Genomic DNA, 24,198 nt, shown 5'->3' with positions numbered 1-24,198 from the left:
CCGTACAGTGTAAGTATACGAGGCTTACATAGATACACAGATACACAATTCATAGCGTGAGCATATACAGATAAATAATGTTTTTCCTGCTGATTTACTAATACTTCTGATCACGTTTATTATGTCAAAGTCGATTTCAGCGAAAACCATATGTGATATGAACCGAATTATATAACATCTTTCCCATAAATTTACATTTTCACACCACTTTGTCTTCATGATACCACTAAACCCAGATCACATCACTTTCCGATTCAGAATATTGGTCTCTCACTTCAGATATCTTATTTGAGTTGCTATTTTCCGACATGCGGATACATGTGCGATGTAGTTTGATACTACTAGTTGATATTTTATAGTGGTCACAAGTTAGACAATACTTAACAATATGGTATAAACAATATGATATATCTATCACATGGGCACATTACTATTCTCATGCGTAACTTTGAATCATGCTCTATAACAATGGAGGACACAGATTTTGGCCCTCAAATTCTGCCAGTTTTCAAAACAATGCTTCTCTAATTATTTTGTCATCTATATCAAACCTTTAGTGCGGCAGTGAAATCCTAGATTAAAAAGATATGAAATTAAAAGAACATCACATAGATCCTCCACTAATCTACGACTAAAATCATATTCTTCTGAACTTCCAAGCGTTTAGATTGTATCACGTATACGGTCACAGGGGTTAGGTTTTATATTTTGAGAAACATATGACGTTTGTGAAGAGTGAAAAGACTAAAAATGTTGCACACATTCATATTATAAAGCCGAGTCTCAGTCAGATTGTCAAATCGGGTTTTAAAAGTTTTTAGAGTGTATATAGATACTTTATTTCTAGCTTGGTGTTATTTCACTGCTGTCGGCTCGTATGCCCTGTGCTCCGGGTTTCAACCACATCAAATTTTTAAAGTGTTTAGAGTGTATGTAAAATGCCGTGTGCTCAATCCTTTTAAAACCGAGCCCCTGCGTTTCGAGTGACACATAATAATACACTTAATCGCGTATTAAATTCATATTATTTGGGAATCATAGATATTGAATGCGAATGATTTGTTAAGCTTTAAAATGTCGGTATTTATGTGTATCTTCATCGTAATATCAAAACGTGTTTGGAGCTATTTTGTGTTGACATGGCGTCGAGAGTAGCTGACTGGCTGTTGTTCCACTTCAGGGAACACATGTACGATAAGTAAAATGAATTTACGAATTTAATTACTAACGTCATATCGTGGCGACCGAATCTCGCAAACTGACGATATGAATTTTGATTTGTTTAACGTAAATATAAAGACAGTTAATTCTTAAACTTTGATAAATTGAATATACAGGAACATCTGGATATACTTTACTTTTGGACATATCTCTTATCGAGGCTTGTGATTTTATATTTCATATTATTGCAAGCTAACACAGTCCACATTTTAGCTCATCTGCCAGTCGGTAGGTGACCTTATGCTATGGTGCGGCGTCCGTTGTCCGTCCGTCTGGCGTCATTTTTCACACTTTCTTTTCAACCTCCGAGACGCCGAGATGCCTGCTATTGGGCCAATTGCATCCTGGGGTATGGGCTATCAAGTTTGTTGGAAATGGAATTTCTAGGAATGTTGTCGGGGAGTCGACTATAATAACTAGTGTTACTGTACAGTGTAAGTAACTAGGAATGTTGTCGGAGAGTCGACTATAACTACACGTGTTAGTTTACGGTGTAAGTATCCTTTGCGTTCGATTAGATTATAATAAACAATAAATATAGACATCATTTGAGGCATTACATATTTTAGTAGACTGCCGTTCACTAAACAGACTTTTTAATTGATGTAAAAAATATACCTAGAGCCATGGTTATACTTATACTGTTTATCATGAAACGTGTATAGGGTATAGCTGTACTTCTGGGTATAGAAACGCATAGCTCAGTTGAATGGTGTGTATTCGAATCAATTCTAATTCATTATACACAGGTACATCGATTATTTCCAAGTTGCCAAAGCGCGGACCATGAGTGTAATTTACACTTAAATATAGTGATATATGCTTGTCGCGAAACGAATGATAGACATGCTCACTTGTCTTATGATTGTTAAGAAATAGATAATTGTTTACTAAAATCTTCAACTGGCATACGCATACGATACGCTTCTTGCTTAATTCTGAATAAAAATACACTTTATTTCAATTTATTTCCAAATGGTACTATATTATGTAACAATGCATGCATACAAAATGGCGGAGAACTAATTCTGACTAATCCTGGACCACACAAAAAATAAGCAAACAGTTCAATATGTCACAAAAGGTTAATAAACAATGGAAATGTGTCCAATTAAAGTCAGTGGTACAGGTATAATTGAGATATGCTCTTTTAAATATAAATCTTCACTGGCTAGATGTGTTTTATGAATGAAATCGACGCGATGAATTGAAAGTGATATTAGAGAAATTTAAGATTATTGAATTAGAACATTAAACCCTGAAAATCATCAGAAAAAATATTATGAAAGGATATATATTCATATTAACAAATACGGACACTTTATTCGATGAAAACAGAATGATTAGCACACAGATGTGATAACACTAGAGCGACAAGAACAAATCTCGTTGACTGACTGTATGATATGGTAATTCAAATGTAATGCGATTATTTAGTCACCTTTAAAGGACCTTCATATAGTCGTTTGGATGTTTTGATACTTTAAATACCAGTTGCTTTTAATTAGAATATCCAGCAGGTACAAAATAACTTTGTTCCGTACTCTGCTTTGATAAAAAGACCGCTACAATATAAAAACAAATATGTATATCGTTATCCGGTGAAATTAGAGAAAAAATAGTCCTTCAAATATATGTTTGAGTAAGTCTGACTCCATCAACTATGACTTCGCCTATACTAAACTGTACTGGTGATATATCTGATATACAATAGAAGGGACAATTGTTAACACGTTTAGGAGTGTTTTAATAGCGTACGTGACGTTTTTGAAAGTAACAATTATGGGTAAAAAAGTCAGACTAATGTTTAGTGAATTTAAAGAAGTAAAACACGGCGGAGAAAAACGGGAAAATGTATACATTGACCTACATATTCAGTGAAACATTTCGATTAAACCCAATTTCAGACGGACCGTCCACCGTAAGTCTGACTCCACCAACTGTGACCTACACTCCTACAGAGGGACAGACTATCCCCACCATCACGTGTTCTGCTGACTGTAACCCGGCCTGTACCTACAGCTGGACAAAGGATGGACAGTCCTATACAACAGGGTCAGGTCTCCAACTCACCAACATACAGCGTAGTCAGGGGGGCGTGTACAGGTGTACGGCCAGTAATGGGTACGGGAGTGCGAGGGGTGATGACGTCAGTATCACCGTCTACTGTACGTATATAATGTGTTGTGAAGGAAATATACTTCATTATCTATGGTATAGGATGGCGCTTAAACTGTAACAGTATGGATCGAGATACTTTATTGTGCTATTTATAATTATTAACACTAACAGGAATGTTTCTTTGCGTTATATATGTTTACATTTTTCAAACTTAGCTCTGTTTATTTATTCTATCATTATTTCAGAACCGCTGTATCATACGTATATCAACTGAGTTGTGCATACTAATTGTAAGAGAAAAAGTCTTAATATTGCGAAAAAAACACGTAAAAAATAATGCGAACAAACATGAAATAACGCATAAAAAAATGAAACACTAAGAAAGAAAAGAGATTTCTTCATTAACCAATTCTAAAAACGCTTGTCATTTGTTTGATACAATGTCCATTGACACCAAGAATATTTCAAAACGATCCGTTTGATTTATGATAATTAACGAGGCTTTTTTTTTTTGAAATTTATAATTAATATATATATATATATATATAAATTGATATATCAAATATTATCAAATTTTCCTATTTTGAATTACATTTAGACAAACTTTCTCATAAGTTTGTTATTGTTATCTAACAATTAAACGCTTGGTAGATTGTATTCATTATCAAAAGCAATTCAATCTGGGTGATCAAATGATAAACACATGCACGATCACGTGTAAACTTGGTTATGTTTACGGAAGCTATTCTAGAAAGAGTCCAATATCAAACGGTCTAACTTAAGGATTACTCTTCTGAACATGATAATGACAACTCTTTCTGAATGAGCTAGTATTAAATATATTTCTATTTTGCTAAATCCCAACCGGATGTACACATTTATGTTTCGGACAATCCCAACCATCGATATAATGCGTAAATGGGCCGTATGTATGAGTTTATATAGGCTTGGGATACGTAATAACGTGTGTTTTCGCGTTATTACGTGATTCAAACATATTTTATTGTCAAAAAGTACAAAGGGATTGGGCACAAGTTTTTGCAACTTATCAACGTCCTTTCCCAAAACAAATACAAAATTACAATATTTGATAAAATAAAGACTAAAGGTCACCAATTCAATATTTTTGTAATATCTTTGTAACATTGCTCTCCGATTTGTCAACAGGCAGGAAGTACAGAACAAACAATTATCATGCATTTTAAAATCTATTACTTGTTTTTATTGTTATTACGTGCTTTGACTTGCGTTATTATGTGTTTGTTCGCGTTATTTCGTGCGTTTTCGCGTTTTGATATATTTCAATTTACATTATTACGTGTTTTTCGCGTAATTTCGTGTTTCTATTTACATTATTACGTGTTTCTATTTACGTTATTACTTGTTTTTTTTGGCGTTATAACGTGTATAAATTAACTCTATTTTATCTTATTGATCTTAATAGGCTTTTGTAGATAGTAGAATCTATTTCTCTTAAAAATGATAAAATAAAATAGTACAGTATTTTTCGATTTGTATTTTACCGTCGTTACCCCTACCAACAATATGACGATATGCATTATATCTAAAATACAAAACACTATGACATACATATCACAAAAAGTAAGGCGACTCATTTTGTATCCGGGCTGTCTGGGCATCTGGGAAACTTCAAAATCAAGACACACGGTTTTGCTTTTTAGCTTCTTTTGGACTTTAATTCATTTTGTTTTCATGTATTCGTGAAACGAAAGCAAAACGAAACGAAACGAAACGAAATCAAACGGAACAAAACGAAATCAAATAAAACGAAACGAAATCAAACGAAATAAAAATTAAACATTGAAAAAAATAGATTGATAGACAATTTTAGACTTTACATAGGCCTAAGTTTCTCATTCTCATCGGTCTTAAAACACACACAGGAAAGAATGAATTTATCGCAATGTTCACTCAGTTTTTTTAAATATAAAATATTTACTCTATTTCGATAATATGTTTAGTGTATTGGTGCCCGGTCGATCTAAATTCACGTGACAGAGGTGATTGTAAGCAACTCGTTTTATAGTAGGAAAGCGAGGTGTGTATCTGATCGTGAAAAATTAGAGTTCCGGAGGATTTGCTGGACTTGAAAGGCGCGATTCGTATAAAAACGCCGGTTTAACGCGCTGTTCCCGTATTGCTAGTGTCGGGAGTGTAGACAGAATGGAAGCATCAGAGGACTACTCTATTTCTGAAATTTGATGAACTAAGAATAATTATTGATATGTTTTCGAAAATATTCAAGTACTGGATTAGTTAAACTGATTTCCTATGGTTGAAAAAAGGAATATATTCTATTTCATTTCAGCTTTGCTCGGAGCGTTTCATAAAACCAATATGTTCTTATTATCTAAACCCCAGGTCAGACATGCATTAAATAACGTACTGTAGCTAAACGTGCATGTTTGGAATAACGCTTATAGCAAGCTGAACAACGTTAACTTGTAAGAGTTACGTCCCTTCATTTTGAAAGTAGAATATAGTTTTGATCATACATTTATTGGTAAGAAGATATTTTACCAGTATTTTTGATGATTTTTAGTAAAATCAAATCTTTAGTATACATAGTTTGTGTACACACAATACACTACGCGATGTGCATGCCTATAAATAATAGACTCATCGTATATTCTGAATTAGACATCGAAGGAAGTCTTATAAGTGCGGACACAAAAATAAAGCACTAGTTCCAAAAAATCATCGTTTACGACTAACATCATGTCCGTCTGATAAGACTTAAATTGCTGTCCCGTGTGAGAATATCTAACTTGCACGATAAAGATCCATCGGCGGTCTTTTCGTGTGATAACGCCGGCCCAGAGGATAGGGTATGTTTAGGCCAGTACTTAATATTATACTGTTCCCATTCTACTCAGTGTCCTATCTATTCTCGTCCGCTTAAAGACCATACGGCCGTAATAGCGGACTGAAAAGAAACCCCGTTAAATAGAAAAGTAAATATATTCTGAATAAAGTTATTTCATATTTAATGAACTGAACGAATATTGCGATACTCTTTTTCAGGTTCAATAATTTTGTTTTATTTTCAAAAGAGATACAGATACAAGAATGTCGTCATACATAGGGACTAGCACTCGCCATGCTTCTTTCATCCTATTGCGATACATTTATTCCTGTGTGTTGTTTTAACACCGATGGGAATGAAACACTAAGGCCTTTACAAAGTCTAAAATTGTCTATTTATCTATTTTTTCAATGTTTTCATTTTTCATTTCGTTTGATCTCGTTTCGTTTCGTATTGCTTTCGTTTCGCACTTTACAGGTACCCCCTAATATGTGCGTGTGAATGAACGTAAACAAAACAGAAAAGAAAAAAAACAACTCCTTCCATCTGTAACACGCCATTCTTTTACATCTCTACTAAATTGTTCTGTTGTTTTTTTACTTTTCTGTGTTTTTTTCTTCAATATAACCCTAAATTTAAATGAATTCCAGATAGTGGTAATTGAAGTCATCGAACCTGACTAGGTCAGTCGTCATATACGTACTAAGAATGGTGTTTCAGAAGATCGGGGAAAACTGCTGGTGTTCATCAGGAACCCGACGCAGACTAACTTCCGAAAACACCTTAAAACCATTCTGACTTCAATTGTTCGGCTTAAAAAAAGAACACGGAACTAATTATAACTGATCCGATATATGTTCATTAACTAATAGTTTCCCATAAGAGAGCATTAATCAAATTCAATCAATTTGCGACAAATATTATCATGCCATACCGTCATAGTAGAATTTGGTGAATGATAAAAAAAAACTGCGACGTAGATTCTTGGAGTAAAAGTTATTTGCCACATTATGATTTCAATTATGTTTCATGTGCTGATATATGTTACGTTTCTAAAGTCTGTTTTTTATCTTGATGTACGTAATTCTACATTATTAAATATATGTAAATACATATTGTTTCGGAAGAGCATTTCGTGCTTATGTGCCCAGCTGCTAATTGAAAACCCGAGTTTAAAACATTTTTCCACTGTCCTTTATCTTGTGATAACTATCTAAACGTATTATCAACATTAATGGTTGTAGACGGTCCCGGTTCCTCCATAGCTCTGTCCCCATCCGACACTACCTACACCAGGGCAGAGGGGGACACGTTACCGGACATCACCTGTACAGCGGACTGTAGACCTGGCTGTACCTTTGTCTGGACACGACCGGACAACACCAACTTTACTGTCTCACCTGTGTTGTCACTGGGACAACTGGACAGATCAGAACACGGGACGTACAGGTGTACTGCTAGGAATGTTGGCGGGGTGTCGACTATAATAACTAGTGTTATCGTAAAGTGTAAGTATGTGTATTCATGTCTTAAAAGCACAGGATAAATTTTCGTTTTAAATTGCATTAGTATATAATGTAATGTAAAATAACGCATAAACCTGAATTTAATCTCGAATACAACGCAAAGTATCAAAGTATCAAAGTATATTAAATCGTCTATTAAAAAATGGTAGGTAGCTATTGTCTTGCGACAAACTGTCGAATGAAGCTCGGCTCTAGTTCATGAGAGCTGCAACTGGCACAGAAGCTGCACGTGCGCACCTTGTAAGCGTGACCTCAAGATGTCAATAAAAACTACACGGCCATGATCGTATCAGGTAATAGGTGACTAATTTATATTTGGTGATTTCGTTGTTGACAATTTCCGTCTCTGTCATATTCTATCTTATTTTCTGTCATTAGTATAACACTAACGACGAAAAAGGAAGAAGCAAAACTGGTATAGCCCCTTTAGAGGATATGATCCAAGAAACCTGACTACATTTTGTAGCCTTCTCCCGTTGTGACCACGCGCGCAATTAGGTAAAGGAGAAATCATAATATCCAGAATACTGAATTTTTATTTGGAAATTATCCAGGAAACATCAAGTGAGAATTTTTATCATTTCTAGAAAACGCTGATCATATTTGTTTAAAGCATATTTCAATGTTTACACGCGTTGTTATTTTTAATGTCTGGATGTCTAACTAGCAAATGTAGGTCAGCGCTTTGCAGTTTGCTTCTAGAATATCATAGATACATGATTAATAAGCTCCGATTTCCATTAATCAATATCTCGTTAATAGTAATTATGTCTGCGAATATGAATTACTGGAAGGTATTGTGTTATTCAGTTACTCAAGCTGAGGGTCTTTTCCATAAAAAACCTAAGTAGTTTAGTAGTAAAAGTAGTATAGGATGTGTTTCTCGAGCTCTATTATCTGAGTCTTACCTGGGCCCTCAATGTCTCCTACCGCACAACTTATGATCAAGATAAGACTGCTAATTTCAAACTCAATTGTATGTTTTGGTTTCATTCCATAAGCCCGGGAGTAAGGCTTCGTTTTCAATTGCTAAAACCAGTATGTATGTATATAGGGAACACGATAGCACATATTGCTCTCGTCCATCCGTCCGTCGCCCGACAATCCGTCCTACCGTCCGACCATCCGTATGTCGCGCCCAATGGCTAGCTTAAGGGTATAACTGCACGCCCGCGCCGCACAGCGCCGCGCCAAAAATGACGGTTTACGCCAAAAAACTAGATAAGACATGCACCGGCCTCCGTAGTTCATTTGGACCATGTATCCCTTTCCTAGCCGTACGTCTATTGCCGTGTATGGAGGCATATGTGGTGGCAAAACGTGTTGGCTATGCCTATAACGCCACAAAGATGACTTGTTCGAAAGGCCCACGGCAAGTGTACTCTACCCCTACATCATGTATCGGAAGAGATGGAAATGGAGGTACCGTATCTTATGTTTAAACAATGTCTCCCTTCCGATGAAATGCAGCATGTGATTTTGGACGATTTTATGAACGTGGTGACGTCATCGGCAGAGATGGAAGCGGTCTTCATGAAAGTAATTCACCATCAGAATCTCTGCTCTCTGTATCTGAATAATTACTTTTGTAAAGTGAAACTTGTTTAAACCACCAATCTTAACACCAATATATCGGTGCTGATGAAGATTCCGGGAGTGACATGTGACAATTACAATGACTGGCGCGCTAGACGTTTTTTGATGGAAGCCTTCCGGGATAACAAGTCTCAACCTTATGGTTGCTCGGTACGGGATCTATCACCTTTTAGGGGATATGCCCCTCGAGGGCATCGGCTCAGGCAAAAGGGCGCAAGAACCATATCCTATATTTCTTATGAATATCGTAGAGTATGCCTTTAATTAGCTTGACAGCGATTACACGATATGTAACTTGATATGTGGATGCAGTATTTCACAAAACGACAATAGCTCATGGCCGGCCATTTTATTTATTTACTTTTTTTTTGGGGGGGGGGGGGGGGGGGGGGGCATTTTCTTTATATTTCTTCGAATGCTCCGAAAGTCTTTTTTTCGACAAGTTATGGTGATAGAGAAATTAATCCAGTTCTTATGAGCCAACCAAAGCCTTTAATCTGTTCATGTATTCAGACGGCCCCGGTACCTCCAGAGCGCTGTCTCCGCCGGACACTACCTACACCAGGACAGAGGGGGACACGTTACCGGACATCACCTGTACAGCGGACTGTAGACCTGGCTGTACCTTTGTCTGGACACGACCGGACAACACCAACTTTACTGTCTCACCTGTGTTGTCACTGGGACAGCTGGACAGATCAGAACACGGGACGTACAGGTGTACTGCTATGAATGTTGGAGGGGAGTCGACTATAACAACCAGTGTTACTGTACAGTGTAAGTATAGAATACTTACATGATGATGTATATGGAACATATCGCAAATAAAGAGCATGAGATGTAAACAGTAAAACTGATCATCCCCTTTTCTGCAGTTCCAATCACCTATATTTTTGAATGCCACTTTTATCATATTTTTTTCATTGCACATATATGATGATTAAAGATATCGATTGGGAAATATCTAACAACTAAATTTGAATATTTGTTTGAGGTTTAGATATGAATGTAAACTTTATTTAGTTTACAACAATTTTAAAACAAGTTATAGTTTATATTAATCACATTTACTGGCCCGGATAAAAACGCCCGATGGATATTGCTGTAGGAGGCCGCCTAGGTGAAAGAAAAGTGTATTACCACTGTGCCAGCCGATCCTTTCCTAAGTTTTAGACACTGTTAATTATGAACCATTGATTGTAAATCTGTGCTTTTCCGTCATTCACTCTAGGACAGATAACTGACAGTCGACTGGTACCATCAATTGTTTATTTGTTTTATTACAGTAGAAACTACTAACTACAAAATTAACGACATTTGAGTCTTTTCCAATGTAAACGCAAAGATGACCAAGATTAAATGTCATCTCTAAAACACTTGCATCATTCTTTTCTCGTAATTACATTGACTGTGACAATGTAGTAGTGTTATATACCAATAACACATATGACATAAAGTCAACAATGATATATTGACTTCTGTTGTTATTACAATTGTCTGTACAAAAAATTCAGGTGTACATTATTTATCATAGAAAAATTATGTGTTTCAAGTATATTCAGAATAACAATTCATGGATACTATGTAGATGAAAATAATCACTTATTTAATTGATATGGTAACAGGACCTCATTTCTGACCAACGGGGTGTATGCTTGAACCATTATTTTAATGGACAGATTTATCAAGTAAATTAAGGAAAATAACTCACAAATGTGTATAGACCTACGCTGTTGCGACATCTGAGATATTGTATAAGTTACAAGGGTGTTAGGCATAGTACAAGGATGCATGTACATATGTCTAAAATCGGCCAATGAAAACAAAGTAGTACAAAATGTTTCTTTCCTATGGACCAACTGGCTGTAGTTATTATTCATTAATATCTAATTACTATATTCAAAAGTACAATTGTTTGTAATACAGTAACTATTTGTGTTACTACATGTAATTCATATTTAGAAGCTTATTGCATGTTTGTCATATCGTGTACCGTCCTGCAATTCCATAGCTTTACTTATCTTAAAGTCATCAGTGCTTGAAAAAAACAAATGTTTAATACAGTATTTTTAAAAACATTATTTCATACAAAAATTCTATAGGCAATTCGAAAAAGTATAAAATTATAACGACCATGAAATTCTACAGTTTGAAACCTCTAATGACATCATCAACCCAGCTGCGGCCGATTCCTTCGGAATGTTCTACATCGGCAAGGCTAAACTGGAACATTATACAGGGAATAACAAGTCCTCAACTAAATTTAATCGGGGAAAGTAGACACATTCAGAAATGTGACTGCGCGAAATCCATGCAGTATTATATTGGAAATTGCATTTATGACAAGTCTACATGCATTTAATATGCATGTACAGTTGCTGTTATAGTCAAAGTCAACCCCCAACAACGCAACCTTGTGCTTCTTGTATAATTTTGTTGTTGATTTCAACTCGCCACTTTTAAACAGTATGTTATTTTAGACGGCCCTGGTACCTCAATAACGCTGTCCCCGACGGACACTACCTACACCAGGACAGAGGGGGACACATTACCGGACATCACCTGTACAGCGGACTGTAGACCTGGTTGTACCTTTGTCTGGACACGACCGGACAACACCAACTTTACTGTCTCACCTGTGTTGTCACTGGGACAACTGGACAGATCAGAACACGGGACGTACAGGTGTACTGCTAGAAATGTTGGAGGGGAGTCGACTATAATAACTAGTGTTACTGTACAGTGTAAGTAACTAGGAATGTTGTCTGGGAGTCGACTATAATAACCAATGTTACTGTATAGTGTAAATAACTGGGAATGGTGTCGGGGAGTCGGCTATAATAACTAGTGTTACTATACAGTGTAAGTAACTAGGAATGTTGGAGGGGAGTCCATTATAATCACAAGTTTTACTGTACAGTGTAAGTAACTAGGAATGTTGTCGGGGAGTCGACTATAATAACTAGTGTTACTGTACAGTGTAAGTAACTAGGAATGTTGTCGTGGAGTCGACTATAATAACTAGTGTTACTGTACAGTGTAAGTAACTGGGTATGTTGTCGGGGAGTCCACTATAATAACAAGTTTTACTGTACAGTGTAAGTAACTAGGAATGTTGTCGTGGAGTCGACTATAATAACTAGTGTTACTATATAGTGTAGGTAACTAGGAATATTGTCGGGGAGTCGAATATAATAACCAGTGTTACTGTACAGTGTAAGTAACTAGGAATGTTGTCGGGGAGTCGCCTTAATACCGTAACTAGGAATGTTGTCGGGGAGTTGACTATAAAAACTAGTGTTAATGTACAGTGTAAGTAACTAGGAATATTGTCGGGGAGTCGACTATAATAACTAGTGTCACTGTACAGTGTAAGTAACTAGGAATGTTGTCGGGGAGTCGACTATAATAACTAGTGTTACTGTACAGTGTAAGTAACTAGGAATGTTGTCGGGGAGTCGACTATAATAGACAGTGTTATTGTACAGTGTAAGTAACTGGGAATGTTGTCGGGGAGTCGACTATAATAGCCAGTGTTACTGTACAGTGTAAGTAACTAGGAATGTTGTCGGGGAGTCGACTATAATAGCCAGTGTTATTGTACAGTGTAAGTAACTGGGAATGTTGTCGGGGAGTCGACTATAATAGCCAGTGTTACTGTACAGTGTAAGTAACTAGGAATGTTGTCGGGGAGTCGACTATAATAGCCAGTGTTATTGTACAGTGTAAGTAACTGGGAATGTTGTCGGGGAGTCGACTATAATAGCCAGTGTTACTGTACAGTGTAAGTAACTAGGAATGTTGTCGGGGAGTCGACTATAATAGCCAGTGTTACTGTACAGTGTAAGTAACTAGGAATGTTGTCGGGGAGTCGACTATAATAGCCAGTGTTATTGTACAGTGTAAGTAACTGGGAATGTTGTCGGGAGTCGACTATAATAGCCAGTGTTACTGTACAGTGTAAGTAACTAGGAATGTTGTCGGGGAGTCGACTATAATAGCCAGTGTTATTGTACAGTGTAAGTAACTGGGAATGTTGTCGGGGAGTCGACTATAACAACCAGTGTTACTGTACAGTGTAAGTAACTAGGAATGTTGTCGGGGAGTCGGCTATAATAACAAGTGTCAATGTACAGTTTAAGTAGCTAGGAATGTTGTACGGGAGTCGACTATAATAACCAGTGTTACTGTACAGTTTAAGTAGCTAGGAATGTTGTACGGGAGTCGACTGTAATAACCAGTGTTACTGTACAGTGTAAGTAACTAGGAATGTTGTCGGGGAGTCGACTATAATATTCAGTGTTACTGTACAGTGTAAGTATGTGCATTAGTTTGCTAATATATCGTCACTCAAGTCAATAATTTTGATTACAGTAATTTGGTTTGAAATTGGTATGATACACACGACGTTAGTATACATATAATTTTATATCAAAATATGGTGATATTTGTGTATCTTATTTTCCAGTTCCTCCAAACATATTAAACCTTAACTTTATAAAAGGGGACGGAACTCTGACAGAGGGTAGCAGTATATCTCTGGTTTGTTCGGTGGAGAGTTTCCCTCCGTCCACAATACAGTGGTTCTATAAAGCCAACAACACAGTTCTACTGACCACCCCAGACGTCCTGGAGAGTACCTACACCCTGACTAACGCTGACTGTCTGGACACCGGACTCTACACCTGTTCTGTCAGAAACAGTGTCTCTACCACAGCGGTCACCAGGGATATATCTGTCAACGTTCTGTGTAAGTTAAATATGCTTTCAACCTGAGATTGTTTTCTTTTCTTTTCATAACACAACATGCACTACTATAAGCTTCCAACAATGCTAATAGATGCTCCAATGGCATCATTGTCTGAAATAGATCGGTTTGTGGAAGCAGCAGGGGTGAGCAATAGTCCGACAGTGTGTGTTTTCGCCGGGTATACTAAGGCTTTATCCTATAATAAGACCCTACAATCCAGGCATTTAAATCTGTTCTTTATTGCATTTTTGCCAGTGAAATATAGAAATTTACCAAACTAATAAAACTTGTATTTTCACTGCAGCGATGAGCAGTGAAAATATAAGATTTTGCAGTGAAAATATAAGTTTCGCAGTAAAAAGATATGTTTTCCGTTTTTGATAAATCCGAGCGGACCTTTGTATTCACCTCGTTGAAACTTGCCAATTTTCTAATCGAAGCGGAGATAGATCAATTGGTTATTTTGCTAACTTGCGTTGATCAGTCCTTTCGAAATAGCGCCGTCAAGTTGACGTGTAAGAACGTCATAAAGAGATGACGTCATTACTTATTCCCGTATTTATTTCACACTATTAATTTTTCGATGTTTTTAATTCTGTTTTAAAGTTTATAAAATGCAATAAAAGAGAAAATTGAATGGTTTCCCGTTAAATAAAACATATATTTCACTCGTATGACAGAATATTTCGCACTCGTGAAAATATCGATATTCTGTCATACTCGTGAAATACATGCTATATTAAACGGGAAACCGTTCAATATCCTCTATATGTTAAGCTTATTTAACAAGACTGATTGAAATTAAGAACAAACATACATACAAAAGTACACACACGCACATAAACACGACAAAGGTGTTTATGTATATATCATAAATAAACCTAATGTAGCAGTAACACATAGCTGATTGATATGCATTACCAATTTATTCATTTAAGAGTTGTTTGATGAAATTAACGTACATCATTGAAATAAACTGGTGATTTAATTTCAATCAATTCTACAATGCCCCGTTAATGGAAGGACGTCACGATAAAACATGCAATTGGTTTAGTACTTCATCAAGATATACGGAGCATTAACGAGATTTTTGCACATGAGAACATATCGTACTAAAGTGGATTGCATTTTAATTATGATGGATATATTTAAAAGGATATTAATATTTACATAGCCAGCACGCCACAAATAAAACTGATTTATTGTATCAAATTCTAGCAATATTATATATATATAACTCATATTTCATCAACTACTATTTTTAGGTAAGCCACGTGAAGATCCCAGAGTAAATGGTAATCATAGGTTTGGTTTAGCTACCTCAGATGACCTGACTCTTACTGCTATGTTCCTAGCTAATCCAGAACCAAGTTTCATGTGGACATTTCAAGACCTCGCTAATAAAACCTCAAGTGAACTTAAAAACGGAACAGACAGTTTTATCAAACGTAATTCATTTGATAGGATGAACCTGTCAGCATTGTCGATGGGGATTCGTAAAGACATGCACGAAGACATGTACGGAACATATACTGTCACAGCCAAAAACAGTCAGGGAAGTGGAAGGATTAACTTTTCAGTGGAACCACAGGGTAAGGTTCATATGATGCATCGCAGAAGTCAAGATCATCACTTTTAGATAGATTTTTGATAGACATTTCATGAAAAGGTACATTGTACCTAACATAAGGGTATAAACCAACAGCATACTTATAGATAGCACAAACCACAAGCCTGCGTATAAAATGTTAATTTTGAAAAAAAATGATATGACAGGAGTCTGTGTACTGTGAAAACGACAATGATGGAAAACTCGTCAATCGACATAGAAACATATTCATTCAAACTGACATGGCGTATGCTATGAACGACTACCATAAAAAACATTAATATTTAGTCTACCCTGTCAATACCACAGCCGCATATTGTCCGGAAAACAGTCCGACTATTTTTAAAAAATCGTCAAAGTAACGATATTATTTGAAGAGTTTTGTCTCATTAACGATGATATATATACAGTTATTACACGCATGTACCTTAGTTTAAACGTAAGAGTATCGTGGATCGAATTTTGACACCATATAGGGAAAACAAATGAAGTCAAGAAATTACACTGCAAGCACATACATGCACATGTAGGTTTAGCCTTTACACTTGAATATTTAACAAAAGACATGCTACGATCTTGAATATAATCTTTACTGCATCATCTCCTTCAAATTTCATTTTTTGCCAGACGAATTCTTATTCAATTCAACGTATATAATTGACCAAGCTATATATTACTCTTCATTTTGAAATTTAACGTCTGATAAATAATTTTTCAACTGGAATATATTATAAAATTATGTATAAATTCGCATTATTTTGAAGCTTATTGATTTACCGTTACTGTGGGCTATAACATCTAGATTTCCAGTGGCATTGTCTACCATTTGTTTCTATTTTAGTTACCGCATGGTTATCCGCAGTTTTCTTTTGTGAAGACTCAAATATATGTTGTTGTACTTACCTGTTGCCAAGGTTACCGAATTGTGCTTTTGACGTTAGAATAGGTGTACACGGATCCTAGTTAACACGGACATTTTGTCATGATCTTTTGGAAAATTCTTACCCAATTAAGAAAGCAAAATGAGTCATATAACTAGAAATTGATACAAAAAAAAACACCATCAATATGATAAAAACAAGTCTTTCCTCTCTTAAGCAGAAAGACGATATCAACAGTCATCATGTCGTCTGTCAGCTTAGGTATTATCTCATCATGTTTAGATCAGCATATGTTATAACCCTTTACATGTACATATGTCCATTACACGTATTATGTATGCATATATGTTATTTGGCCCTATTTGATAATATCTGTATAAAGGTACATGTATCACAAGCAAACATGGAAACTGAATTGAACCTAATAATAAGAGTAAATGCATTTTCATTACGAACAATTTTCTATTCCGTAAATCTTGATAAGTTATGTTGGTTGGGAACTTTGACTTTGTCATTAATATGTTCGAACAGTCCGGGTAAGACATACCGTCTTTCATTGTAGGGCGTTTCCTACACGAGGTCTCTGGCGACATTTTTATTTGTTGTTGTTGTTGTTTTTTTTCAGGAAAACCTAACCCTCCTTACGAAGGCATAGCTATTTGTCCTTCCGCAGATCAAGCTATTCTGAGTTGGAGATCGGCTTTCGATGGAGGATCTACCCAAACATTTGTGGTCGGAAAAAGAATCCGAACACAAGGCATATTTGTTATAGACAGACAACTTGATACCCCCGATCCAGGACAACACCGAACTGCCATCATTTCTATATCTGGTCTTACTGCTGGTACACAGTATTTCTTCGTGGTATTTGCTGTGAACAAATTTGGAAACTCAACTTTTGAACGTGACGTCAACTGTACAACACAAGGTACTATATTTAATATATTTTTTTCTATTCCTAAGTCATCACGAAATGGTACCCGTGCCATTTTTAGAAGGAAACAAATACTTGTACAAACAAGACGGGACATGTTCATCAAGGATTAATGTTACACATGTCATATCTGATTAAGGATTAACCATAGACAAGCATAATGTTTTCCTTTGGTTTACTTATTTCGAGCTGTATATACTCCATTTCAAACCTGAACAAAATAATGTTTTTTTTTTTTAATTAATTAATTATTATTTTGTATACCGATCATTGCGTAATTGCTATTTCTTAAGACATACCATTGAAACTTACCGAGACTTTTGGTCTGATGTTAGTTCTATGTCTTTGAAAAATTATAATACCATTTTCGATATTAAGAACGAGTAACAAACGATTAAAGATATGTGTAAAAGTACGGATAGCAAATTTGAAACCTATATTGAATATGTCCAGTTTTGAGTATTCCTAAGAAATAACGATAAAACAGTCAGCGAAACGAAAACTGTAGCAACAACAAATCACCAGATCAAAAAGAGCAGAACTTCTAATGTATATATAATACACTATTACTCAAGGAAATATAATATCTACTAATGGTATGGTATTGCTTTGAAAAATAACGAATACTATTCCACTATTTTATTAGGAGAGTTATTGAATGTGTCTATAGAATGTCTTTATGTCGAATTTACGAATAAAAAATGTGAAATCCTCTCGTCAATTTACAGTTCATGTCTAACTTCAATTTGAATTAATCATATGCGGTGTTTTCATTATTTCGATTATTGCATGTAGTAAAATAGAATAATAATAAATAATTAATTGCAAGTTTATGTTATATAATGATAGATATAATAAATGCCCTACATAAGAAACTGCTGTATGAAAAATAAAAAGCACTAAAATAGCACTGATGATATCAATATACATGTAATAACCGTATCATTAGTTTCCCAGGTACATGCAAGCGCCTGTGGAACTGACAGTATGTATGTACCAGGAGTTGTCCTGACGATCACTGGAGTAATCACGCTTTTGTTTACAGTTGGACTCGAGATTATTTTTAGACGTACGTTTTTACATTCAACACATAATAATGTTGATATTAAATGAATTTGCCCGTATAATGTTTCTGCGTGCCACTAGCATGATACATGTATATATTCTTCAGCGATTTTCATTAGCTCTGCCAATCATAAATTGATTATGATGTCATAATATTTACAATGACTTTATTTCATTAATTGTTGATGGCGTATCAAATTTGCTACCTCCGTATAAAATTGATCAAAACTTAATATCCTTTAGTGTCATGGGTTGTTTGATATCTTTTGCAGGAAATAGAAAACTGTGTTGTAGGTAAGTAAATGCGGCCTATTTATATCGATTAACTCTATATGACTATTTACTATATAACTAGGGCTACTAAAGTTATGGATCTATCAAATTGGAAATTAATCACAAATTACCCTGTTTACAGTTATCAATTTGCGGCGTGGTTACGTTACATACATGCGCGATCGATTTGCCCCATACCTATCAACCATGCATCGCCATTGAAGTACGTGAGAAAAGCTACATCGACAGTCATAGTCGCATTAGAAGGAAAGAAACGTTGTTTATATTGGTGCACATGTCAAAGCAGATATCCTATAAAAAAAGGAGTCATTTTAGTATGGTTATATGAGTTAAATATTTCTTTTGTATAAATATTTAAAGACAGTCAGGGATTCGCCTTTAGATATCAAAATCAAATGTCATTGTTTTCACACAACCATAAGTATAATTAACAATTCGTTGTTTTCAGTAAGTTGCAGCTTCCAAAACAGAAAGAGTTCCAGAATATTCAACTCTCAGAACGAGGTAACATCAAAAAATACTTCATGTAATTTAATACGTAAACAAACTTATACATTTTGTCATACGTATTATTCAAACCTTTCGCATATTCAAAATCGAAGATATATCCCGTTTTCTAGTTCATAATAGTTGCAAACATACGTATGTCATCTGCGTTTAAAGGAAAATTGGATTCTCGTTCTAATATATTTTGAGCGTTTGTGTTAAATGAAATATGTCCCGTCTTATTTACAGACGGAACACCCCATAGAGACAATGAAAGGTAAGCCTTAATAAATAAACACGTTTATCAATTTCACCCGAATAGTTTACAGACAGCATTAGCATAGAAAATATGAAGTTAAAAAAAAAAAAAAAAAAGAGGCACATCAATGTACATTTCAATTTTATATTTCAATTAATTCAGAATCTAAGAAATTAAAATGTTAGTTAAAAGGAAATAGTAACTGTAATATATGACTTATTGTGACAGATTCTAAACTGGAAAAGTATTTGTGGTATAACTATACATGGATTTTTTAGTTTGTTTTTGTTTTTCATAATAGTTGCAATATCAAAGTAAGCGATATAGGCCCTGTGGGTCTCTTGATTGAAATGTACTCTGTTTAACGATGTGACTACAAAACTTGTCGGGAAACATTTTAGTGAAAGAAAATGCTGAATGCATTGCATGAAACTTAGGGACAGATCACAAACAGGAAAACATTATTTGTATATAACAAGAAATAGTAATGCTCTTTTTATAATCACTGAACTAATTCGGTAAGTGATACAGGCCCTGTAGGTCACTTGATAGAAGTTTGTTAAAATATATGGCTAAAACATTTGATTAAATGTCATTCACATCTGATCCAGATCTTTATATGACCAACTCGATACAAATGACGTTGCCAAGGCGTCCGTCTACTCTGAACTTGGAGGACATCATCATGGTGAGACAATTTTCTGTTTGCATTGCCTGTACGCTTTTCATTTCAGCGAATGCAGTATTAAGTAAATATTGGTCAATGTGAAAATAACATGACATCCATATTCAAAATCATGACCCAATATTTGTCTATACTTTTGTATATTGTCCTGTTCACATGGACATGCATATCTAACAAAATGTATTATCAATGTATTAATAAGATATAGTAATATTTCATTGATTATTGCCATTATGTTGCAATTATCACTACATTGCTATAGTAACCTCCTTGTGTTATGTGTGTAAGAACTGTTAGACCGATGGGTGTGTTTCACTTATTTCCTTTTTATTTTTTAACATATGACAAAAGAATCTGCATATATAAATTATCATTGTTCCGTTCATGTTTATTTTTGCTAATTTATGTTTTACACATTGTTTTTGTGCTTTTAGTTTACCAGAACGATCCAGTCAGTGAAGGAAATGGCGGGTAAGTAAATACTGACATTTGCCTTGTTTTAAAGTAAAAAGAACAATAATGTTTTTCGCTTTGATTTTTTTCCGGACACTTCGTGAAGTTACTGTACTATGTTGCACTATCTATTTGTATTACCGTGACAGACAGTACGAGGCGTTGAAGGGACGCACCGCTTCAAACGTCTATGAGGAACTTCACAGTCAAACAGCTAGTAAGTCGTTGTCCATATTGGACCATGTCTTAATATTTGTTTTTCTTTGTTTTGTTTTTCGAAATGATTTAAAAGCTTACTTATTAAGGGCATACGAGTTAAAGGGAAGTTTTATCATAAGCGAAATAGCCTTTTAATGACATTTTCTTGTGTATTGATTATATGTTCGTTAAGTAGGATACGCGCAAGAGGTTACGTTGTTTTTGTCGATCTGACATTCAAAGAAGTGAATCATAATTTCCCATTGCATTTGCAAAGACAATTATATATGCAAAATCATATATGGCTTTTTTTTTAGGTCATCTGACCCAAAGGGTCAGGATGACCTATAGTCATCGTGCTTCGTCCGTCGTCGTCCGCCGTGCGCCGTGCGCCGTGCGCCGTCCGTAAACTTTTTCTTTCAAAACGCTACTCCTCCTTAACGCTTGGGTGGATTACTTCCAAATTTGGTTTGAAGCATCATTGGGGGAGGGCAATCATATTTTATATAAATGAGGCTGGTCTGACCCCTGGGGCCAGAAGGGCGGGGCCCCAAAAAGGGAACTTAGGTGAATATTGCTATAAAATCCTACTCCTCCTTTACCCTTAGGTGGAGTACAACTAAATTTGGTGTGAAACATCATTGGGGGAGGGCGGTCATATTTTATATAAACGAAGTTGGTGTGACCCCTGGGGCCTGAGGGGCGGGGCCCCAAAAGGGGAACTTTGATGAAATTTTGCTATAAAATCCTACTCCTCCTTAACCCTTTAGTGGATTTCAACCAGATATGTTGTGAAACATCATTTGGGGAGGGCGGTCATATTTTATATAAATGAGGCTGGTGTGACCACTAGGGCCTGCGGGGCGGGGCCCCAAATGGGGAACTTTGATGAAATTTTGCTATAAAATCCTACTCCTCCTTAACCCTTTAGTGGATTTCAACCAGATATGTTGTGAAACATCATTTGGGGAGGGCGGTCATATTTTATATAAATGAGGCTAGTGTGACCTCTGGGGCCTGAGGGGTGGGGCCCCAAATGAGGAACTTTGATGAAATTTTGCTATAAAATCCTACTCCTCCTTAACCCTTTAGTAGATTTCAACCAGATATGTTGTGAAACATCATTGGGGGAGGGTGGTCATATTTTATATAAATGAGGCTGGTGTGAGCCCTGGGGCCAGAGTGACGGGCCCAAAAAAGGGAACTTTGATGAAATTTTGCTATAAAATCCTACTCGTCCTTAACCCTTTGGTGGATTTCAACCAGATATTGTGTGAAACATCATTGCTGGAGGGTGGTCATATTTTATATAAATGAGGCTGGTGTGGCCCCTGGGGCCAGAGGGGCGGGGCCCCAAAAGGGGAACTTTGATGAAATTTTGCTGTAAAATCCTACTCCTCCTAACACCCATAGTGAATTATTACCAAATTTGGTGTGAAACATCATTGGAGGAGGACAATCATATTTTATATAAATGAGGCTGGTTTGACCCCTAGGGCCAGAGGGCCGGGGCCCCAAAAGGGGAACTTTGGTGAATTTTTGCTATAAATCCTACTTCTCTCTAACCATTGGGTGGATTAATACGAAATATGGTGTGAAACATCCTTTGGGAAGGATGGTCATATTTTATATAAACGAGGCTAGTGTGACCCCTGGGGCCTGAGGGGCAGGGCCCCAAAAGGGGAACTTTGGTGAATATTTGCTGTTAAATCCTAATCCTTCCTAACCTTTTGGTGGATTACAACCAAATTTGATGTGAAACATAAGGTGACGGCAATCATATTTTTTAATGAGACAGGTTTGACCCCTGGGGAAAAAAAGATGGGGCAAAAGGAGCGCTTAGGTTAAACATTTCTTAAAAATGCAATTCCTCCTTAATGCCTGAATTGATTACAACCATATTTAGTATGAAACATCATTGGGGAAAGGCAATCCTAATTGATATAAATGAGTCTTGTCTGACCCATTGGGACAGAGGGGCATGCCCCAAAAATGGGAACTTGGCTAAAATTTTGCTTTATGATGCTGCTCTTCCTGGACAAGCTAAATGGATAAAAACCAAATTTGATCTAAAACATAACTGGCTGCGATAAATAATTTATGGTAATAATGCTGGATTGGGGTGTGTGTCCCTGCTGTGAGTGTAAGTGTTTGTCAGATGACCGTTAAGGCCCATGGGCCTCTTGTTTATCTTTGTACATGATATTCCTGTTATTCAAAACATAAATATCTTAACTTGTTATATAATACTGTATAAATGTTAAGTGAAGCAAGAATAGGATGTGCTATCTATTCTATTCAGGTGAAAAAGAAACATATGTCAATACAGCCATTGGCGGAAAGAGGAAACAACGACACTGACGTGAAAACATTTAGAGGCGATTTACCACATGTTACATAGTATGTGAATCGTGTACAGATTGGAAAGTAACATCTTCAACCTGCTGACGACCGTGCTTGAATAAGTCTCAGTGATGATAGAATAAACAATGCCAGTAGCCTGTGTGTACTGTCAATGTAATGCTCATTTGCATAAAAAAGTATTCCGCTAAGTGAAGATTCATCAAAACAATCATACTATTGTTGCAACGGCCTGTATCGTTAATGCATACAGGACGTTGTTACTTTTATCTGTGTTGCTATGTATATTTAGTGCGTAATGACAAGCTGACGACTCTGCACTTACTTTGGATGAAGAAGGTTCACCTCAAGAAGATAGGCATATAAAAAAGGTGTGTGTGTGTGTTGGGGGGGGGGGGGGGGGGGGGGGGGGGATGTTGATGTGAGTTTAAAGCAATTCTAAACACAGGTTTTCTTATAAGAAATCACTGCCTTATAAAAACATTGCGAGAAAATTATTCATGTAAGTATAAATAATATTCACAGTTAAAAATAACAACGTGTTTATTATGACGAAAATGTGTAGAAATAAATGAAATTGATGCACCTGGTCACCCAAGGCTCAAAGTTGCAACGGAAAGGTCAACGTGAAAAAGTCTATTTCTATCAGACATGTTTATGCTAATGGCAGTCCTTTCAAACCCACTTCCGATTAAATAATTATCGTATCAAACATATATTTTACCCTTTAAGTTCGAAAAAAATTATATTAAGAAAAGCAGGAGTAAAATTGCTTGAGGAAAAATGGAAGCAACAATTTGGTATATTTAAATAATTGTTGAAAATAGCCTTGAATACAGGAGAGCTTACAAAACTATGGACATCATATATGTATCTTATTTAGTATAATGCTTTTTTCTCCCTTTAAACAGAAATAACCACCATATCTTAAA

At 35.9% G+C, this 24,198-nt stretch overlaps 1 protein-coding gene across 1 annotated transcript; it reads left to right on the top strand.

The window, feature by feature from the left end:
* Nucleotides 1–1,139: 1,139 nt before the first annotated feature.
* Nucleotides 1,140–23,445, top strand: LOC117340624 (hemicentin-2-like). The gene is made up of 16 exons (XM_033902388.1): nt 1,140–1,198; nt 1,609–1,655; nt 3,129–3,389; nt 9,805–10,068; nt 11,772–12,035; nt 13,760–14,041; nt 15,307–15,633; nt 17,157–17,459; nt 18,415–18,534; nt 18,803–18,824; nt 19,273–19,328; nt 19,560–19,587; nt 20,181–20,257; nt 20,689–20,725; nt 20,857–20,924; nt 23,208–23,445. The coding sequence occupies exons 1-16, from the start codon at nt 1,140–1,142 to the stop codon at nt 23,264–23,266; spliced, it is 2,274 nt and encodes a 757-aa protein (XP_033758279.1). The 3' UTR covers nt 23,267–23,445.
* Nucleotides 23,446–24,198: the final 753 nt, after the last annotated feature.

This window comes from Pecten maximus, chromosome 13, assembly GCF_902652985.1.
Source record: "Pecten maximus chromosome 13, xPecMax1.1, whole genome shotgun sequence".
Classification (NCBI taxonomy): domain Eukaryota; kingdom Metazoa; phylum Mollusca; class Bivalvia; order Pectinida; family Pectinidae; genus Pecten; species Pecten maximus.
Note: the sequence above shows the minus strand (reverse complement) of the source record. Positions and strands in the feature narration are given on the sequence as shown.